The sequence below is a fragment of the Denticeps clupeoides genome, chromosome 19 (genome assembly GCF_900700375.1).
Source record: "Denticeps clupeoides chromosome 19, fDenClu1.1, whole genome shotgun sequence".
NCBI classification, from domain to species: Eukaryota; Metazoa; Chordata; class Actinopteri; order Clupeiformes; family Denticipitidae; genus Denticeps; species Denticeps clupeoides.
The window spans coordinates 11,452,932-11,469,422 of NC_041725.1; the positions used below are offsets into that span (position 1 = coordinate 11,452,932).

Here is a 16,491-nt window from a genome sequence, read left to right on the forward strand (position 1 = left end):
TATAACTTGCTTTAATGAAGCATCAAAGCTGAAATGCACAAACTATTAAAGTTCAAATGTACAAGGGGCTGGATACAACACTGATTCCTGCACCAGAATTGCCTCATCTGTTCAACAGGGCCTGATTCTCATCAACATCATTATTACATTTACATATATGGCATTTAGCAAACGCCCTTATCCAGAGCGACTAACGATGGTTACAGGGACAGTCCCCCTGGAGACACTAAGGGTTAAGTGTCTGGCTCAGGGGCACAATGGTAGTAAGTGGGATTTGAACCTGGATCTTCTGGTTCATAGCCTAAACTTACAAATAACCTGGTTTTCAGTCATTATTAGAACGTTCCGCTCTCGCCCAACGTCTAGAATTAAAACTACATCTCCCAGCATGCAAGGTTGGCCTTCTGTCCGATGCAGAATTCCGTCCGACTGGTTACAAAACTGAAAAAAGGATGTCCGTAGACGTCGCTAAGTCGCAGTTTAGTTTAAATAAAATCCGTAAATTGGGAAATACACGCGCGTGTAACCTACACCGCAGGAGCAATTAACTTTTAGCGTTCGGAACGCCGGAACGAACGGCGATATCCGGAATAGCGGCGGCCGCCAGCTGCCCGCCCGCCCGCGCATCGGCGACCGCTGGCCGCGTCGCGGAGAGACGGCGCGGCGGCGTGTGGATGTAGCTGGAGGGGGTCCGGGGATGTTGGGTTATGTGTGGCCCCGGCGGCGGGTCCTGTCCGTGGTCGCCGTCCAGGTGCCGGGTGGCTCGCAGTCCGCGTCCGTGACCGGAGGTCCGCGTGATCACCGCGGCCGCTCGGCTTATTGCCGCGGACAGTTGGGCAGCCTGCGAGTGACCTCGTCGGGACGGACCAGATGGGATTGAGTAGCTTAGCGCGCTAAATTACTGCGTCTTTGTCACTTGCCACCGACTCGTCGCCGAGGGTAAAGCGCGGCCGAAGACGAAGTCGTGCGTTAACTTATTATATAGACTTATATATCATTTTCTTTCTGGAAAAATCCGCCGTCATGGGGGAGAAGAGTGACCTGAACGCAAACCTGTGTTGTCATGCAACTGGAGATCCTCAGGTGGACACAGCGGTTTACCAGTGGATGACCTGGGACAGGGTAGGCGGCTTGTTTTGGGGTGATTTCTGTGATTTCTGCGACATTCTGCACCATCTGTTCGCGTTGGTCCAGGTTGTCGCACAAGTTAGGAGAGGCCATCAAAGTTTCTGTGTCAGGGTGATAAGGAAATATACGACCACGGCTTATTGTCTTAACCTCCCCATATTACTATTATCTGCAACATCTGGTTAGAGAACATAAACTGCCGCCATGCAGAATTTTGATGGAGTGCCTGTTATTTAGTGTGTAGTTATGGACCGTTTTATATTTACTGCTTATTTTTCATGGCTACTATCTCTGCTTCAGCCACGTTTATGATCTCAATAGTCCTCAGTCAAGATATCAGCCGCGATGTACATTGCACCACGCACCATGTACATTAAGCGTGCAAGCACCCATGCACCTGCACACTTTTGTATTTTGATAACGGCAGAAATAAATGAAACGGCATATTTACAATCATCAACTTGATTCCTAATGCTTATTAGCATTGGAAAATATTTAATGCATTTGGTACCAGATTGGGGACTGTGAAGGGGACAATTCTTCTTTTTTTTTTTTTTTTTAATCTGCCTGTGAATGTTTACTCATGCACGAGGTTGTGAGCCACTGGAGCTGGCTGACCTCTCCCACTTAAATGTCAGAGTCACCAGAAACAGGCCTTCACATGCACCGTGCTATTCTTCATTAGTGCAGCTCAGTGTTCATTTGCCGGGCGAGTGACGCCTGTGAAGCAGAAATACAACGTGAAATTCACTGGAATCTGCCCAGATATCAATGATCAATGATATATTATATTATATTATCCCCGGATGAGACTGTTCAGAAACGTTTCAGATCAGAAACCAAGCGTTTGTAATTTCACACCCTTTAAATAATTCATTGGCTAGAAGCTAAAATAGGTCTATATTCTCTCTCGTCCGCCTCCCCACCGTTTAAGATCCATTTTTGTGCCTGATTTCCCCGCAGAATCCTCAGACACGGGCCCAGATCGAGTCTCTGGTTAAAGCGGGCCATGTGGAGGAGCTGAGGAGGAGGCTGTGCTCCAGGATGTCATTCGGCACGGCAGGCCTGCGGGCGGCCATGGGTGCTGGCTTTGCCCGAATCAATGACCTCACAATCATCCAGTCCACTCAGGTGAGCTGCGTACGGTTTGATACGAGAAATTCAATATACACGGGTAATTGTAAGGGAAGGTCGGGGTTGGGTCTGGGAGTGAGAAGATGGGCCGTTCTAAAATGGTCGCAGAATTACATTAATAATGAACAGTCTTCCTGTGTCTACTGAGATTAATGTAATGTTTTGCTTTAGTCGTTTACTAAAGACTTGCTTTATGATCACAAAATCTTTGTACCATATTGAATTTGATTCTAGATCCATCCTGTAGTAGCACAGTCCCAGTTCAAGATTATTATTTATCTTCTTTTTTTTTTTTACTCCATAGTTGGCAATTCACTGCTCTGCTGCTCTACAGTCACGGTGAGCCATTTGTAATGAACGCACTGTGTTTGTTCATCTTTCACAGGGCATGTACAAGTACTTGGCCAAGTTCTTTCCAGATCTGGGCAGCAGAGGCCTGGTGGTCGGCTACGACACTCGAGCGCAGGAGACCTGCGGCTGCAGCAGTGAGCGGTAACCCACCACGCGCAGATTCTTTCCCTTTAACCTTAAAAAAAAGAGAAGTCTGTACCCTTAATGGGGACGGGTCCACATTAATTCTAAAATGCATGCATATTTTTTTTATACTACATTTGTGCATGGGATCCACTGTGATTTTTAGAGTTTCTAAAATGGACACAGTTGGCCCACCATCACCAGTGTTTGTATTTTAGACAGCGAGTCGCTCTTGTTTTGTGTTGCTTATCGTTTTTTCCTTTCGACCTCCAGACTTGCAAGGCTGACTGCAGCTGTTATGCTCTGTAAAGACGTTCCAGTTTATCTGTTTTCTACATACGTGCCCACCCCCTTCGTGGTGAGCTTTTACTTTCGCAATGATTTCCCGTTAATTACACTTGTGTAAGGGATCCATCTCCCACCCGGTGTTCCTGTGTTTGTGGTTAATGTAAAAAGCGATTTTACGTTTTCTAGCCCTATGCTGTGAAGAAGCTGGGTGCTGCTGCAGGGATCATGGTCACTGCTTCTCACAACCCTAAAGAAGATAATGGCTACAAAGTAAGCAACATGTCTCCCACTTTTTAACCTAACGTTATGCAGTTTAGTAACCTTTTAGTCCTGAATGCTTTTTCTGTTCATCCTAAAGGTCTATTGGAACAACGGAGCGCAGATCTCCTCACCACATGATAAGGAGATTCTCAGATGCATTGAAGAGAGCGTCGAACCCTGGCCGGACTCCTGGAATGAGAAGCTTCCGGACAGCAGCGCTCTGAGGAGCGATCCTCTACAAGAAATCTGTCACCTTTACATGGAGGAGCTCAGCTCTCTCTGCTTCCACAGGTACACAAATCGTGCCTCTGCTGAGTACCGAAAAAGTGAACCTTTATGCCCCTCATGTACTGAATTTAGAGTGACAGTGATGAAAACATATTTGTTTTGGCTATGAAAGGATTTGCAATTGTGACTTCTAAGAAATTACTATAGTTTTTCTTATGCATAACCACTCCTGAACCAGAAGACTTACTGAATATAAGTCACTCTGGATAAGGAAGTCTGATAAATGCCATGAAGGATAATGTACTTTGCATCGTTGGGAGGCCAGGTGGCGCTGATGTCAAGCAAGAACTTTGTTTAATTGGGCAGCTTTTTCGGAGAATGTTCTCTTGGCGGGTGGGCTATGCCGCTGGTGGAGAATGTCTAACACACCAAACCCAACCGCCCCACTTTTGAAGCCACTGTGAAGTTTGTACCCTCGCTGTTTGATGCATTCATGATCAATCTAAATATTTAGTTCATTAAATTGGTTTCCCCACCCTTCTTTTCCAGAGAGTTAAATTCCAAGACTTCGCTGAAGTTTGTCCATTCCTCCTTCCACGGCGTTGGCCACAGATATGTCCAGCAGGCCTTTAAGGTGTTCGGCTTTCCTCAACCCATTCCAGTGCCTGAGCAGAAGGATCCAGATCCGAACTTCTCCACAGTCAGCTGTCCAAATCCAGAGGAGGGCGAGTCGGTCCTGGTGAGTAAGTGTTTTAATGCGCCATTGATGACAGTGTGGTGGTAGTAGCCTAGTGGGTAACACACTCGCCTATGAAGCAGAAGACCCGGGTTCAAATCCCGCTTACTACCATTGTGTCCCTGAGCAAGACACTTAACCCTGAGTTGCTCCAGGGGGGGGACTGTCCCTGTAACTACTGATTGTAAGTCACTCTGGATAAGGGCGTCTGATAAATGCTGTAAATGGCTGAACATTGCTTATCCTGAGTGTCTTACAGAATAGAGAGAGATGTGACTTGTTGCCCCTAATCAGAATATAATATGTAATTATCTCTGCGCTCCATTGTCCTGTATAATTTTGCTGTTGTAGGAGCTTTCCCTTCGACTTGCTGAAAAAGAAGGGGCTCGGGTCGTGGTGGCGACTGATCCTGATGCTGATCGCTTGGCCGTTGCAGAGCAGTATGACAAGTATGACTTTTGGTCTTATGTCGTGTATCTTTTGAAGCAGTCCAACACATGAGACAATATTACAGCTACTTAAAAGCACGGTAAACCATATTGAGCTGCATGGATCTGTGAATGTTTCACAGTAGTACATCAACATTTGCACACAGTGCGTTTCCAGGTATATCAAAGTCTGAATTGCGCTGATTTAAAGTGTAACATCGACTCAGTTTTATAGATCGGTCTAGGTGAAGACTCAATTGTCATTGTTTAGTAAGTAGTTCATGTCATGTGTAATTGCATTTTGAATTCACGCGTTTGTCGTAAAACAATAACCATAGCAACTGTAGCCAAACCAGAACAGGCTTTTTATTGGCAAGAATAAGAACCTAGCTGAAAGAGTCTAGTTGGCATCAGTGACTCTTTATGTACTGTATTTTACATCCTAGCATGAAAGGTTTTTGTATGGAAAGATTCTAGTTTTGTTTTTCACCGTGTCAAGGTGCAAGTGGAAAGTGTTCACTGGGAATGAACTGGCAGCGCTTCTCGGCTGGTGGATGCTGTATAACTGGAAGGAGACACACCCAGAGTTCAAGAAAGTATACATGCTGGCCACCACTGTGTCCTCCAAAATCCTCCAGACCATTGCAAGGACAGAGGGTTTTCACTTTGAGGTTAAACCAATAATTGAAAGCACTTATATTGTTCAACGGAAACTGTCATGTAGATATGCCCAAGTTTGTGGCAGAGTTCAAATTCATCGTTTTCTCCTTAGGAAACGTTACCCGGATTCAAATGGATTGGTAATAAAATTTGTGACCTGACTAAAACGGGCCATGAAGTCATTTTTTCTTTTGAGGAATCTATTGGTAAGCCAAATTCTTCGACTCGATTTTATTTGATAAGGACAAAAATATGTAGCGTTAAATATTCCGTCTGAAGGGGAAACATATTAGTAAAGTTGGTGGTAGTCTGAGCAGTTGCGTTGTAATGTGTGTGGCTGCAGGGTTCCTGTGTGGGAGCATGGTCCCAGATAAAGACGGCGTGAGCGCGGCTGTGGTCGTCGCTGAAATGGCCGCATACCTCGAGAACAAAAACCTAACCCTGAACCAGCAACTGAAGAACATCTATGAGAAGTGAGCCTCAAAATTGTACTTCAGATGTTTTCAGATGAATTATGGAATATATCGGTATTAATTTCCTCCCCTCCCCAGCTATGGTTACCATATTTCTAAAACCTCCTATGTCATCTGCAATGACCCACCTACTGTGAAGAGAATATTCAGCCGCCTGCGCAATTTTGGGGGTGAGAACCTCTACCCTATATTGTGTGGGGGATACAACATTGTTCAAGTAAGGGATGCAACCACAGGATATGACAACAATCAACCTGACCAGAAGAGTGTAAGTGTGCCACAATTTATTTTATTAAATTGTTTTGTGTACTTGTTTATGATTTGATCATTTGGCCCTAGAATTGTTCTCCTTGCTTTTTCTCATAGGTTCTTCCAGTGACAAAAAGCAGCCAAATGGTCACCTTCACTCTGCAGAATGGCATTGTTGCCACCCTGAGAACCAGTGGAACGGAACCGAAGATTAAGTACTACACCGAATTCTGTGCACCGCCTGGAGAGAGGTCAGTGTCTCGTCTGTGCAATCAATATTTTGTGCATTCAGTAAAGCAGTATTTCATAATCGGCAACACGAACTCACAAAATATTCTGCTCTCCAAGTACCACCATTTATAATGAGTGAGTGAGTGAGGATATTACTTCTAATACACTGATGACATTAAGCACAACAACTGCACTGCAGTTAAACACACAGCAGCTGTGAATGTTATATAATAATATTAATATTAATCTCAGTATCCAAGCATGCCACAAGATGGAGCCCAAGTACCATAACCCATCCTTTGAAATCTGGTTTTATAATCATGAAGCACCTTTGACATGCTTCACGTACAATTATTCCTAGTCTGCAGTAATATAATTTGTATGTTAAAGCACATTTTGTAGTAAAACCCAGTTGTGGGTGTGGTACACATCTCATAATGTATATTTTCTTGTGGGTTTCCAGTGACATCTCGAGTTTGGAGGAAGAGCTGAAAAGAGTTACAGCTGCTCTTGTGGAGGAGTTTCTTGAACCCGACAAGAACAACCTGATTCCAAGGAGTGTCTAGCTGTTCATTCACTCTGACATGTGGGACCCTTGTTTTTCCACCTCCTTTTGTTTCAGTGCTGTGTCCATGAAGCCTGTGATCACCTGTGGATGTATCTCTCACTGTGAATTCCTTTTGAAAGGCTCCTCATATTACAAAGTGGTCTTGGCAAAGACGTACTGGTTAAACTTGAACACTTTTCGTTTTTCCTTTCAAAGATGCCCCTTCTTTATTGAGCAGATTATGCTGCAAATGTTTTACTATGGGTTTTTTTTTTTGGCGTACACAAGCACATTCTGAGTCTATTTCAACTGGATCTCATTCTTGATAAATGCTATCAGTGTAGACGAGAAGACTAGTCTTCTTCTCTCTCTTCTTTCATATACCTACTGGTTATGAATGATACTCTAATGAGCCTCAGATGACAATCAGAAGACCTTAAACCTGGAACTGCAGCGTGTCTCCAGTTCTAAACTCAAACGGTTGTACCTTACTTTAGTCTTATTTGGTTTAAGGCCTGTTTATGGTTACATCCCCCCCCAGTCCATAATGGTAAGAAGCAATGGGCATGTTGGATGATGGCTGGATTGAGCTGTGTTCATACGCTGCTGTAAGAACTACCGTTCAGAGCATAAACCAAAGCTGTTCTGCATACTGTGTGCTGGAAAACAAATCTGATTAGTTACTCCCCTCTTAACTCCATTGAAATATTGTCTCTAGGTTTTATTGCTATTTCTTTTGCGGTGCTTTTCTGAATATATTTCTTGAAAGATGTTTGTATTTGTTGTAAAATATACCTTTTGGCATTGTTAGAAACCGTATTCACAAGCAAAAGGTTACTATACAGTGCAAAATGACTGCTACCAAATGACCTATTTATGAAAGGCTTTGCTAACTGTAATGCAGTTATTCAACTTTATTTTGGAATTGTTTTATGCTATGCTATGGACATGTACTTATTTTCTTTCATAAATACAATTAACAAGCAAAGGAGCTCTCAAATGCAACATTGAAATGCATTTGGCAAGTCCTGGGAAAAAAAATATTTCTGAATTAATATTTCAAAATTACAAGTATATCTATTTTTAAAATTGAGGATCAAAATTCACTGGGACTGAGCAGTTTGTTTGCCAAAATCTTTTTTGTCAGCTTAAGTCTTATTTGTTTTAACTGAATATTGGTTAAGACCGTCATTATAAAAATATATGATTATTAGAGCACTTATTTTTGGGATATATTTTTGGAGTAAAAAGAAAAAGATGTTCTTGGTTCATTTTGGAAAAAGGTGGTTGATTTATTTAATACATATTTGCAGCCTTTTTCTCCATTTGTCATAAGGCAGATGACATGCCAAAACAGTTGTTTATTCATTATGTTTTACCCCAGGATTAAAACAAGCTGCATTTCTTGCTTTGTGTTACATTTTAGTATTTTTTTTTTCCTCACACTCACTTACTGATTGACATCGCTGGTTTGCTTGTATGCTAATCTGGGCACTTGCAATAGGCGACTGCCAACCATATATCATTTAGCAAATCAGAAAAAAATGGTGGTCAAGTTTTTTGGGGGGTGTAATAAGAATGCAATTAATATTGGATTGGAATATTGGAACAGGGGAGCCAGAAGAATAAACTGCTGGGCCAGTGCGTTCTGTGCCATGAGGGCCTAGCTGAAGAGCACATCAAGCACTGAGGTAGTGATAGAAAGAGTAGGTCTGCCCTCGGCCGAATCTAAGCAAATATGCACAATCCTAGCGTAAAATAAAACAATGAAAAGCCCACAAAGGATGTGAGCCGCAATGTGGTCCACTACTCCACACCAGATTTGCCACAGAGGTTGTGCATCCTTGCTTCAGTATGGATGAAACATCTTGCCAGTGCAGGAGCCGCAAATTGGTATAATGGCAATAGCTGTAGGTCCAGGAGCAACAGCGCAAGGGTTCACAATGGTGTGATCACATAAAGTTCATAAATTACCACGTTGCAATTCTAAGCCATTAATTTGTGACTTCAAACCTCACCGATGTGTAAATGGCATACACTTGAGTCAGGCACCCGTGGTATGTAATAACCTGCACACCGGATAGAAGGTCCTGCAGGAGAGACCATCTTCTATTCCCAATAGACAGAACACACCAGATATGAAGATGAGTCGTCCATATTCAGTGGTAAAACAATTTTAAGATGTCCTGTGAAAAGCATATCATCCATTCGAGAAAAGCGAAAGATCCATTCCAACCATATGAATGGTGAATGTTATCTGCTCCATTTATTAAGGGTTTTGTGGAGTGGAACCAATGTTATGGAGTGTGTTGTTAGGGGGAGGGATTGGTCGAGAAGATGGTGGCATGAGAGACACGAGCTAATAGAAGTATGTGGCTGTTTGAGTTCCCCAGTCTGTTATTAAAGGACCAGAAAAGTGAGTGAAGGACTGAAATATTTTACTCACCACCCATCAGCCAGAGAACCCACCTTTGGAGCAGACTGGTAATCAGGTCTGGTATCCCACACAAACATTTTTTATATTATACAAGCATGAAGTCAAAGGAATTGTCTGCAGACCACCAAGACAGGATTGTCTCAAGGGACAAATATGGGGAAGCTTACAGAAAGAATGCTTTGAAGATCCCAATGAGCATATCCATTAGTGGAGGAAGTTCAAAACCACCATGACTCTTCTAGATCTGTCCGGCCTCCTAAACTGAGCAATGACGGGAGAAGGGCCTTAGCAGATTAAGAAACCAATGGTCACTCTGTCAGAGCTCCAGAGGTCATTTTTGGACAGAGGAGAACCTTCTAGAAGGACAAACCACCAGTCATGTCTGTATAGTAGTGTCCAGAGGAAGCCACTCCTTAGTAAAAGGCACCTGAAGGACTCTGAGACCATGAGAAACTAACTACTCTGGTGTTTGGTATAAATGCCAGGAGTCATGTTTTTAGGAAACCAGGCACCATGCCAATCCCTACCGTGGTGGCAGCATCATGCTGTGTGGATGTTTTTCAGCTGCAGGAACTGGGTGACTAGTCAGCATTGAGGGATAAACAGGGAGTGCAGGATTATTAGGCAAGTTGTATTTTTGAGGAATAATTTTATTATTGAACAACAACCATGTTCTCAATGAACCCAAAAAACTCATATCAAAGCTGAATGTTTTTGGAAGTAGTTTGTTTATTTTTAGCTATTTTAGGGGGATATCTGTGTGTACATGTGACTATTACTGTGCATAATTATTAGGCAACTTATAATTATTAGGCAAATATATACCCATTTCAATTATTTATTTTTACCAGTGAAACCAATATAACATCTCCACATTCACAAATATACATTTCTGACATTCAAAAACAAAACAAAAACAAAACAGCGACCAATATAGCCACCTTTCTTTGCAAGGACACTCAAAAGCCTGCCATCCAGGGATTCTGTCAGTGTTTTGATCTGTTCACCATCAACATTGCGTGCAGCAGCAACCACAGCCTCCCAGACACTGTTCAGAGAGGTGTACTGTTTTCCCTCCTTGTAAATCTCACATTTGATGATGGACCACAGGATCTCAATGGGGTTCAGATCAAGTGAACAAGGAGGCCATGTCATTAGTTTTTCTTCTTTTATACCCTTTCTTGCCAGCCATGCTGTGGAGTACTTGGACGCGTGTGATGGAGCATTGCGTGTGATGGAGCACTGCTTGAAGAAGGTGTCTTCCAGAAACTAGCAGTAGGACTGAGAGTTGAGCTTGACTCCAACCTCAACCCGAAAAGTCCCCACAAGCTCATCTTTGATGATACCAGCCCAAACCAGTACTCCACCTCCACCTTGCTGGCGTCTGAGTCGGACTGGAGCTCTCTGCCCTTTACCAATCCAGCCACGGGCCCATTCATCTGGCCCATCAAGACTCACTCTCATGTCATCAGTCCATAAAACCTTAGAAAAATCAGTCTTGAGATATTTCTTGGCCCAGTCTTGACGTCTCAGCTTGTGTGTCTTGTGTCTTGGCCATGTCTCTGAGTATTGCACACCTTGTGCTTTTGGGCACTCCAGTGATGTTGCAGCTCTGAAATATGGCCAAACTGGTGGCAAGTGGCATCTTGGCAGCTGCACGCTTGACTTTTCTCAGTTCATGGGCAGTTATTTTGCGCCTATGTTTTTTCCCACACGCTTCATGCGACCCTGTTGACTATTTTGAATGAAACGCTTGATTGTTCGATGATCACGCTTCAGAAGCTTTGCAATTTTAATGGTGCTTCATCCCTCTGCAAGATATCTCACTATTTTTTACTTTTCTGAGCCTGTCAAGTCCTTCTTTTGACCCATTTTGCCAAAGGAAAGGAAGTTGCCTAATAATTATGCACACCTGATATAGGGTGTTGATGTCATTAGACCACACCCCTTCTCATTACAGAGATGCACATCACCTAATATGCTTAATTGGTAGTAGGCCTTTGAGCCTATACAGCTTGGAAACATGCATGAAGAGGATGATGTGGACAAAATACTAATTTGCCTAATAATTCTGCACTCCCTGTATGACTGCAGCAATGTACAGAGAAATCCTGGATGAAAACCTGCTCCAGAGCACTCTTGAACTCAGACTCAGAACTCATCTTTCAGAAGGAAATGACCCTAAGCACATAACATCAAAGGAGTGGCTTCAGGTAAATTGAATTTCCTTGAGTTGGCCCATCCAGCCTGAAGCTTGAGAGGTGCTGCAATGAGAGATGGGTGAAACTGGCCAAGAATAGGTGTGCCAACCTTGTGGCATCATATTCAAAAAGACTTGAGGCTGTAATTGCTGCTAAAGGTGCATGTGATTTGTCAGTTTTTTTATTTTTAATATATTTGGCAAAACCTCAGGTATCGTTTTTCACGTCTTTATGGGTAATGTGTAGAATGAATGTAAAAAATGAATTTAGTCCATTTTGGAATAAGGTTGTAACATAACAAAATGGAAAAAGTGATGCACATTGAATACTTTCCAGATGCACTGTACAAATCAGGCTTTCCCCTGATATAGATATATGTACAACTCTGTGCAGGTCTGAAAGGTTCGTGCAGTCAAACAGAAGTACAGAATCTGCATTATGGAAAAAATTCCTTCTACAACATCAGGAAACCTACATCCACATGCAATGCACATGTACGCACACACCTTCAGTGAGAATCTACCAATGTAAATGGTCATGAAAATTAAGAAAACACATTGAACGAGAAGGTGTTTCCAAATTTTTGACCTGTACTGTATGTATTCCATATATTAATTGGTTAACCGGAGGTGGCAGGACAAGAAACTGCGGGGCCAGGGTGTTCTGGGTGCTCAGAGGTTTCGATTGTGAGCAAAATGAACATCACCAGCAAATGTGGTAGGCAGGTCTGCGTGAACTTATTTCTGGCCTTAACGGAATCTACACAAATGTGTGCAATCTTGATGTAGGACCACAAGATTAAGAGAGCCTGTGAGATGTAGTGATCAAACGGCATATGGTACCGGGCCACTGTTGCACAAATATGCCACTGTAACCACATATTTGTGTACCAGTTATACAATGCCACCGTCTGCCGCTGCTTCTGTTCATTCTCTCCGAGGCACTGAATCAAGCGTCCAGACCACCTTCAGAGTCCAACAAAGAGACCACCAGAGGGATCCTGGTCCCTGTTTATAAGCTGCTGATGAGACAACTCAGCATGAAAGGGTCAAGTGTGGGGGTGTCAAAGCCCAAAAGCCCATACTGTGTGTGATTATGGCCTATATGAAAAATAAATGTTGTTATAATGATTACTTCATAAATGAGAGTTATCGAGATAAACTATATCATTTTGTTGTTTTCCAGTTCCTGCTTCCAGACAATCTGAAATCAGAATGTTCTTCTCATCAAATATACGTTGAAGTGTCATTTTGAAGTCTGCCACATCAGACACTTCAGTCTCTTCATCAGGCTGCACTCTGCATTTTAAACCATTCAGCCTCCCCAAGAGCTTCATGGAAGAGGAAGTCCGTGCCCTCAAAGGTGTGCTAATTAAACCAGCAAGGAAAAAACAGAAAGCACATAACACAAGAATAAACCTAAACAGTTAGTGAACATGGAACAAAAAAACACAGTCCCTTCTTTTACTAAATAATGCTGTGCACGGGTTCCAAAATAAACTTAAAAGCTGGGATACTTCAAGAAAAATTAGGCCCTTGGTCATAAAAAGACAAAAATGGCCTAAATTAACTACATCTAGGAAAAGCAAAACAAATAATGTGATTGAACTGAATGCAATGCTTTAATAAATAGCTTAACACATATTTCTATGTAGCCCTTGCAGAGCAGAACGGCAAGAGCAACAGATAAACTGAATACCCATATACTTCATTTACATGCACAATTCACACAATTATCAGACAATTAAAAACAAGATAATTCTTCATCATCATAACAAATTTTTATTTCATGAAACATTATCTTCTACATCACTGAAATGGAACAACTGCTGTCAAAAATCAACAAATTGTAGTGAGCAGTTCATGCACATGACTTGAACTGCTAAATATGCTATTTTATATTTTATGATTACACTAATTATACAATAAAATCTTAAATGGAATGTTTATAATATATAATCCTAAAATGAAACAAAACTTAATAAGACAAATTCAGGTTAAATATTTAACATTTTTTACAAACATATGACAAACATTTTTTACAAACTTCATCTACTATTTTAAGTAAGCAAGTTAACAAGTTCAACAAGTTCAAACCTAGATGCATTTATATTAGTATTACAAGACAAAGAGCGATTGAGATGAAAATAATTAACAAACTTACAAGGACATGGGGACAACAGTATACAATAATACAAATTTAGGCCTTCCCTTAATTTTTCCCTTCATTTAAGAGCATTAGTTTTAAACCTGAACATTCTCAGAATTCTATTGCGAATTGGTCCTAAATTTATTCCATAAATAATAGGATTCAGCAGAGGAGGCACAACGAGAAACTCAACAGCCAGGATGTTGCGGAAAGCCTGTGGAATCTGTTTGGAGCCATAGCGGGCGTACAAGACATCAAAAACCAACGAAATGGTAAAATTAATTAGGGTGACCAAATGCGGAAGGCACGTCTGGATGAACTTCCTTCGCTCTGTCTGAGATCTCATGCACGCTTTGATGATGTGCACGTATGAAATGATGACCATGATTGATTGTGAAACATGATACACTATCAAGACGTAGCCGTACAAGTTGTTAATAGTGGTGTCCACGCAGGAGAGTTTGACAACAGCCCAGTTAGCACAGTAAATCTTGTCAATGTCTCGACCACAAAGCGGAAGCCTGGCGGTCAGAACTACACCGATAGTTGTTTCTATGTGGGAGAAGATCCATGAGAACAAAATCAGTCTTTTCACCTTCTTCAGAGTCATGATGGAATGGTACTGTAGCGGCTTACAAATGGCAACATATCGATCGTAAGCCATCATTGCCAGGGTGGTGAATTCACAAAACGCATAACTGTAGTTTGTAAGTATTTGTAAGAAACAACCAACATGTGAAATAACATGAACGTCAGACAACAGATCGGCGAGGAGTTTAGGGTAGAAGCTTGTAGCGCCATATATTCCGTTGATGAAGAGACTACACACAAAGATATACATCGGCTCGTGCAACACCTTGTCCAGAAGAATGACAGCAGTCAGACCTAAATTCACAAAGACGGTGAAAACGTAAAGCATGAGAGAAAAGCTGAAGTAGAGCTGTTTGTTTGTTGCTGTGTCATTCAGTCCATTAAGAACAAAGAAAAAATTCTCAGTAGTGTTCAACATTGGAAGTAAGATGTTCTTCAATAATAATTAAAACAAATGCTCAAGCCAAGAAAAAAAAAACAAGAAAAGCCAAAAAAAACCCTCAAGATGCATGAAGTTCTTTCATCATCTTACAGGGCATGGTGCCATTGTCTATCTTCTGCATCTCTGCTTCAACAGCTCTGCCATTTATAAGCGTTCTTCTGAATCACGTAGAAGCCCTGGGAGATTTATCAAGGTAGTTCCCCTCCCAGTGACTGAGCAATTATCCCACAGAGAATATAGAATTAGAAAAATATGTCCTGATGTTTTATTTTAAAATATCGAACCTACATTACTATTCCAAATGCAACATTGTTTTGAGAACAGCTGCATAAAACGCTGTTTGTGTTTCTCATCTCTTCAGCATCTATATTCTAATGAACGTCTATATTTAAAGAACAATTTATAACCCCTGATTCTTCAGTTGGGTCACAAGTGCTGCGGCCTATCCTGGAACTTCAGAAACAAGGCAGCAGGTAAACGACAATCTTTTAAATCAAGATGTAATCAAATCAATTAATTTAATGTGAAAAAATACTATGAAAAGATAAGATGTAAGATAAATTAAGATGATCCTTTATTAGTCCCACAAGTGGGAAATTTACATTGTCACGGCAGGAAGTGGACAGGACAAGATAAGAGCAGCAAAAGACAATAGCACAGACACTATGTCGACTGTATAAAATGAAAGTTCACTGTACGTATAAGCAAATAAATAACCCTAGAATAGCATAAATAAAAGTTGAGTTGTAAAAAAAAAAAATATGTCGGTACATACATTAAAAATATATATTTGTAAGATTTTACATATGTACAGAGTGGGTAGATATACACTTATTGCACTTGAGAGAAGTGGAGATGGTGTACTGGATGTGTGTGTGGTCAGCTGTTGTAAAGCCTGACAGCGGTTGGCAGGAAAGACCTTCTGAATCTCCGTCCCACATCGTGGGTGCCGCAGCCTGCCACTGAAGGAGCTGCTCAGTTCTGTCATTTGTCACATACATAGTTCGACTTAGTTTTTTTTTTGGACTTTGTCATACGCGATATGATATGCAGTGAAATGCTTTTAGCGACTGCTACAGACCACAGTATTGCAAATGTTGCAAGTATACAATGAAAACCAATATACAAATATTGCAGACATAACCAAATATTACACTTTTATGTCTTTAACATAAAATATGTGTAACAGGTAGGGTGAGGGTGTGCAAATTAGTTAAAGTCAATGTATGTGTGTGTGTGTGTGTGTGTGTGTGTGTGTGTGTGTGTGTGTGTGTGTGTGTGTGTGTGTATATATATATATATATATATATTCAGTGTGTGTGTGTGTGTGTGTGTGTGTGTGTGTGTGTGTGTGTGTGTGTGTATATATATATATATATATATATATATATATATATATATAAAGTCAATGTGTGTGTGTGTGTGTGTGTGTGTATATATATATATATATACACACACACACACACACACACACACACACGCACATTGACTTTAACTAATTTGCACACCCTCACCCTACCATATATATATATATATATCCTCCACTGGGTCCAGAGGGCATCCTAGACCAGAGCTGGCCCTCTGAAATGGCCTGTTCAGTCTCTTTTTATCCCCAGCAGAGATGCTACCTTCCCAGCAGACCACCTCGTAAAAGATGGCTGAAGCCACCACAGAGTCATAAAAGGTCTTCAAGAGTGGGCCCAAAAGACCTGAACCTCTGCAGCAGGTACAGCCTGCTCTGCCCTTTCCTGTACAGGGCATCAGAGTTGTTAGTCCAGTCCAGTTTATTGTTCAGATGAGCACCAAGGTACCTTTAGCTCTCCACAGCCTCAATG

General features: G+C 41.6%; 2 protein-coding genes across 3 annotated transcripts; one reads left to right on the top strand and one right to left on the bottom strand.

Annotated features, from left to right (window-relative positions):
* Positions 1–435: 435 nt before the first annotated feature.
* On the top strand, positions 436–8,245 carry LOC114769170 (glucose 1,6-bisphosphate synthase-like). 2 transcript variants are annotated; one of them, XM_028961952.1, is made up of 14 exons: positions 436–1,122; positions 2,092–2,259; positions 2,648–2,754; positions 3,010–3,094; positions 3,211–3,294; positions 3,383–3,576; positions 4,063–4,252; positions 4,601–4,698; positions 5,177–5,348; positions 5,450–5,543; positions 5,681–5,810; positions 5,889–6,078; positions 6,177–6,310; positions 6,754–8,245. In XM_028961952.1, the coding sequence occupies exons 1-14, from the start codon at positions 1,024–1,026 to the stop codon at positions 6,854–6,856; spliced, it is 1,848 nt and encodes a 615-aa protein (XP_028817785.1). In that variant the 5' UTR covers positions 436–1,023; the 3' UTR covers positions 6,857–8,245. The 2 variants fall into 2 exon arrangements, with proteins under 2 accessions (XP_028817785.1, XP_028817786.1); XM_028961953.1 differs by lacking the exon at positions 436–1,122 and having other exon boundaries at positions 2,125–2,259; positions 2,567–2,754.
* Positions 8,246–13,610: 5,365 nt separating this feature from the next.
* LOC114769486 (olfactory receptor 8I2-like) lies at positions 13,611–14,632 on the bottom strand. The gene has a single exon (XM_028962545.1). The coding sequence runs from the start codon at positions 14,630–14,632 to the stop codon at positions 13,700–13,702; it is 933 nt and encodes a 310-aa protein (XP_028818378.1). The 3' UTR covers positions 13,611–13,699.
* Positions 14,633–16,491: the final 1,859 nt, after the last annotated feature.

Excerpts from the sequence above, each read along its gene's own strand:
- LOC114769486 (XM_028962545.1), bottom strand. The coding sequence starts at position 14,632 with ATGTTGAACACTACTGAGAATTTTTTCTTTGTTCTTAATGGACTGAAT.
- LOC114769170 (XM_028961952.1), top strand. The coding sequence starts at position 1,024 with ATGGGGGAGAAGAGTGACCTGAACGCAAACCTGTGTTGTCATGCAACT. Across the intron at positions 2,755-3,009 it reads TGCGGCTGCAGCAGTGAGCG|ACTTGCAAGGCTGACTGCAG; the intron begins GTAACCCACCAC and ends TTCGACCTCCAG. Across the intron at positions 4,699-5,176 it reads GTTGCAGAGCAGTATGACAA|GTGCAAGTGGAAAGTGTTCA; the intron begins GTATGACTTTTG and ends CACCGTGTCAAG.